This window comes from Chelonoidis abingdonii, chromosome 7 (genome assembly GCF_003597395.2).
Source record: "Chelonoidis abingdonii isolate Lonesome George chromosome 7, CheloAbing_2.0, whole genome shotgun sequence".
Taxonomy (NCBI): domain Eukaryota; kingdom Metazoa; phylum Chordata; order Testudines; family Testudinidae; genus Chelonoidis; species Chelonoidis abingdonii.
Window position 1 is genome coordinate 73,434,593 of NC_133775.1, and position 5,312 is coordinate 73,439,904.

General features: G+C 44.6%; 1 protein-coding gene across 1 annotated transcript; it reads right to left on the bottom strand.

Annotated features, from left to right (window-relative positions):
• Positions 1-475: 475 nt before the first annotated feature.
• Positions 476-3,542, bottom strand: LOC116837422 (protocadherin alpha-3-like). The gene is made up of 2 exons (XM_032801775.2): positions 1,167-3,542; positions 476-481 (listed from the first exon to the last, which is right to left on the bottom strand). The coding sequence occupies exons 1-2, from the start codon at positions 3,540-3,542 to the stop codon at positions 476-478; spliced, it is 2,382 nt and encodes a 793-aa protein (XP_032657666.2).
• Between the last annotated feature and the right edge of the window lie 1,770 nt (positions 3,543-5,312).

Sequence of the window (5,312 nt, forward strand, 5' to 3'; positions counted from 1 at the left end):
TCTCTGCTGCTTTTGTAATTTAAAGCTGTTTCTTCCCTTGACATTTCTGTGCTGAAATTTTCTAGCACTCTAAACATGTTGCACAGTTTGAAGTTTACACAGAAGTAGAAAATTATTGAGCTACTTATATTATGCAATGGAAGATAACTTCAGATCAATAATCTTGTCATTACTACTGCTTCTCTGAAGATGTAATTGTCAACCACGAATCTCTACAGCTCGATATGATTTTTCAGTAACTGTGTCAACATTTACATTTCCTATCAATTGTGACTAACAGTAACTGATACAACATCTACTCAGGTTTAAAGTTAAAATACACATAATAATTCATCAGAAAAACAACTTAGGGCATTGTTCTCACCAAAAATATTTCAGCTATTTACCTTTCTCCCATTCAAATTTTCACTGAATCAATTCAATTAAATAAATTAGTCGAGCGAGGTGGAATCAAAAATAGGTGATACTGAAACGATTAGGACTGTTGAGAGAGGAGATGAGTGTTAGGGGACATGAAAGAACCATACAATATAATAAATTATGCAAACAAATATCAGTGAAAAATTCTGGTTTATCACTTATCATAAAACAAGAACAAGAGAACATTCAATGAAACTGAGGAGGAACCAGTTTAAAATTGATAAAGTAAAGCACATTTTACCCCATACATTATCGACTTGTAGAACTCACTGCCTCTGGACACTGAAGAAACCAACAGTTTCTTGAGAAACACTCAAAGATGAAAGTTGTATCTATATAATTTAATATTCCAATTAGTTTAGAAAGAATAAAATACCACTAAACGTTATAAAAACCTAATGTTTCATAACATAAACCAACATCTATGTGCCCAGGTTCACTTATAGGCCAGGTTTCCCCATAATTGCCCATTATGGAGATCCCTGAACCTTTATCAGAAGTATTTCTAACTGGTCATCTTCGGAAGAGAGAAGAACAACTACACTCATCCACTATATATATTATTACTATTATTTCATACTCAGAAATCACTCTCCTTAATAATGTTGAAACTGTCCTCCTAAATCTAGTGGAGCGAAAAAATGGTTTATAAAGCAACACAACTTAGTTTAATTTCTTCAAATACATTAAGGAATAAACTTTTTTTTAATTCACAGAAAAATATAGAACAAATTAATGAAACTCACCTGACCAGATGCATTTGGTGTGAGAATCTGCCCCTTCCCCGCCTCTCCATTTTCCCAGGAGTGCGGAAAGTTGGGGCTGAAAACCATGAGGTCATTCTTGGCGGTGCCTTCCCCTACACACAAGTTCCGGCTCTGGCGCTGGGAATAGGACCAACTCCCCACTTCGCTCGCACACACCACGGTGGCTTTCCCAGGCCCGCACATCACTTCCGGACCCGGGTGGCATCTCAGGCCAACGTACACGACAATCACCAGCACAAACAGCCCGGACACCAAGCAAATGGCGATCATTAAAGACACGTTCATGTCAACCAAGGGCCCTTCGCTCCCGCCCCTTGGCCTCGAGTCCCATTTCACAGCCTGGGGACTCTCCACCAAGGACAAGCTGACAGTGGCTGTGGCGGACAGCGACGGCTCCCCATGGTCCTTCACCAGGATCACGAGGCTCTGGCTGGGGCCGTCCGCCTCCTCCAACGCCCGCGTCGTGCTGATCTCCCCGCTGTACACACCCACCCGGAAAGGCCCCGCAGCCCCGGGATCCTGCACTTCGTAGCGAAGCCACGCGTTGTAGCCGGAATCCGCATCCACCGCTCGGATCTTGCCCACCACGTGCCCTGCGCCGGCCGACAGCGGAACCAGCTCGGGCCCTGGCGAGCCGCCGACAGAGCCAGCCGGGGACACTGCGGGCGCGTTGTCATTTGCATCCAGGACAAAGAGCTGCACACTCACGTTCCCGCACAGCGACGGCAACCCGGCGTCCCTCGCGCTCACCTGGAACTGCAGCACTTGCAGCTCCTCGTAGTCCAAGGGCTGCAGGGCATAGATCTGCCCGCTCTCCGAGTGCACCGAGATGTAGCTGGACAGGGGCTGCTCTCCCACACTTCGCTCCACCACCGAATAGCTCACAAAGGCGTTTTCCCGCAGGTCCGGGTCCCAGGCCGACAAGGTCAAGAGATGGGCCCCGGGCGGGTTGTTTTCCTTCACAAACACCGTGTAAACGGGCTGAGGGAAAGCAGGGGCGTTATCGTTCACATCCGAGATCGCCACCAAAATGCTGCTGCTGGCCGAGAGAGACGGGGCCCCTTGGTCTCTGGCTGTCACCACGATCTTATATTCAGACACTCGCTCCCGATCCACGGCCTCCGCCAGCACCAGCGAGTGATAATTCTTAAAGGTGGAGACGAGTCGAAAGGGCAGGTTCGGGGGGATGGAGCAGGTGACTTTGCCGTTGTCTCCCGAGTCTCGGTCAGAGACGCTAATAAGAGCCACCACTGTCCCCGGGGGAGTGTCCTCCGGCACCGGTAGAGAGTGAGACGTTATTGTTAACTCGGGGGCATTATCGTTAACATCTAACACTTCTACGAAAACATTGCAGTGCCCGGATAATGGGAAATTACCTTTGTCAGTGGCCTCTACTTGAACTTCGTGTAATTTAGTGTTTTCGAAATCCAGTTCTCCATTTACACTGATCTCTCCAGTATTTGAATCTATTCTAAAGGTGGCACTTACACTAGATTGAGTAACACCGCGAAGTGTATATAAAATATCCTTATTAATTCCCTCATCTAAGTCGGTTGCGTTCACTTTAATTACCATTGTTCCCTTAGCTGCATTTTCTAATAATCGAACTTTATAACTAGACTGGTTAAAAGAAGGGGCGTTATCATTCACATCCAGCACCGTGATCAGCAGCCTAACTGTGCCGGTGAGCTCCAGTTTGCCACCGTCAGTGGCTGTGAGTAATAAATGATGTACAGGGGTTTCCTCTCTGTCCAGTGATTGCTTTAAAACAAGAACTAAAGATTTACTTTGCTCTTCATTAGTTTGCACCTTTATGGTGAAATGTTCGCTTGGGCCGAGTTTATAGGTTAACAGCGAGTTTGTACCAATATCTGCGTCAGACGCGCCCTCTAGTGGGAAACGCGAACCTGGAAGCGTTAGTGATTCTGCTATACTCAGGTTTTGCTCATTTACGGGGAACACAGGAGCATTGTCATTTATATCCTGTATCTCCACTTCCACGTGAAATATCCTCAGCGGTTTGTCCACTATCACCTCCAGGTCAATGGCGCACAGGGGGCTCTGGCCGCACAGCTCTTCCCTGTCTAGTCGCGAATTAACAAACAAAACGCCGCTCTGCAAATTTACCTCAAAATAGTCTCTCCTGCCGCTGGAGACCGTCCGGAACATCCGAGACACCAGCTCCGCCACCTCCAGCCCCAGGTCCTGGGCCAGGCGGCCCACAAAGGTGCCGTGTTTGGATTCCTCTGGCACGGAATACCGGAGCTGGCCGCTGCCCACCTCCCAGGCCGTGTGCAACAGAAGCAGCCGCAGCAGCTGCCTAGTTACCAGGGCGTCTCGCCGGAGAAGAGCCATCGCGGACGCCGATTTCTTCGAAAATACAGCCAATTCATACAAAAATGTGAAAGCCTCTTGAAATTGGTATTTTAATTCCAATGCCACGATGTTTGCAGTTCTCTTGAACCCCCCCGATTGACTGCGTATTCAGTAAAAAGAGGAGCGGTTTTGATTTTTTGCCTTACGATTTCTTTTTAGGTGGAGAGCGACATAATGCGGCTGATCGTGTGCATTACATTTTTCGTCATACAGAAAACAGCTTCTTTGCTTCACAGTTGTGTTCTTCCATTTATTTCCTTTTATGCCTTTTTTGGGGGAAGTGGGAGAGTTGGAATTAAAAGGTGAATACTTGACAGATACATCATGGTCTCTGAAAATTAAAGCGAAATGCATTTTCTTCATCACTAACGACAACAAAAGTTCTACAGGGAAGGCAGGTTATATTTAGTTGTAGAAGTGACCTGACACAATATGAATGTAAGTCTTTGAACATTAATCAAACCGTTAAACTGTTGTTTGTAACCAAAACACCTGCCACTTCACTGGGCAGGGAGAGCAAGAGCTGATGTAACAAACGAGCCTTTTGAAGATGGAAGCTGGAATTTTGGTGAGAGTTTGGTGCCTAACTTTCATTGTCTTTCAATGGGATTTAGGAAGCTAACGCTCTTATGAAAATCCTAACCTAAATTTTACTCTTTACTTTAAAGTTCACCTTTGGCTGCTTTCAATCAGGCCATGTGTCTGAGGCTCACTTACACTTTCATCTCCACTCTATTGTGAACAACTCGTAATTATAACAACTGCATATATCTAGACTCTGAGTCCAATCTGTGATAGAATGTCTTGGCTGTTTCACGGTATATATTATATCAGACTTGTTCCTGTTCCCACACGGGACTAGATAGCTGAGGAGTTTAACTAATTCAAAGTACGTATCTAACGCTGAAGGTTGTCCTGTCAATTCAGTACATAGCACTTGACTGTAGCTAGCCTCATTTTCTTATAAGTAATAGTATACATACAATAAAAACAAGTTACTGTGAAATTCATGTAATACCACATTCATAAAAACTGACACACATACACACACACATCGTTCTACACACTGGCATATCATCCTACATTAAGCTATGGTAACATAAATAATAAAATTAAGATGTATTATTTACCCACCTACTTCCAGCTTCTGGCAATCAGAAGCTTGGGACACCCAGAGCATGGGGTTACATCCTTACAACATCTAAAAAAAGGCTAATAGTCATTGGTGGACCTATCCTCCATAAACTTATCTAATTCTTTTAGGAACCATGTTATGATTTTGGCCTTCACAACATCCCCTGGAAATGAATCCCACAGATTCACTGTGCCTTGTGTTTAGAAGGACTTCCTATTGTTTGTTTTAAATCTGCTGCCTAGTAATTTCATTAGGAGACCCCTGGTTTTTGTGTTTTGAAGCCGTAAATAACACTTCCCTTTTCACTTTCTCCATGCCATCCACAATTTTATAGATCTCTATCATATTCCTCCTCAGTCTCGTCTTTTCCAAGGTGACCAGTCACAGTCTTTTTAATCTCTCCTCATATGGAAGGTGTTCCATACCCTTAATCATTTTTGTTGCTCTTTGCTGTATCTTCCCCAATTCTACTAGATCTTTCTTGAGATGGGGTGACCAGAACTGCATGCGATATTCAAGGTGTGGGTGTACCATAGATGTATATAGTGCCACTATAATATTTTCTATCTTATTATCTATCCCTTCCCTAATGATTCCTAGCATTCTGTTTGCTT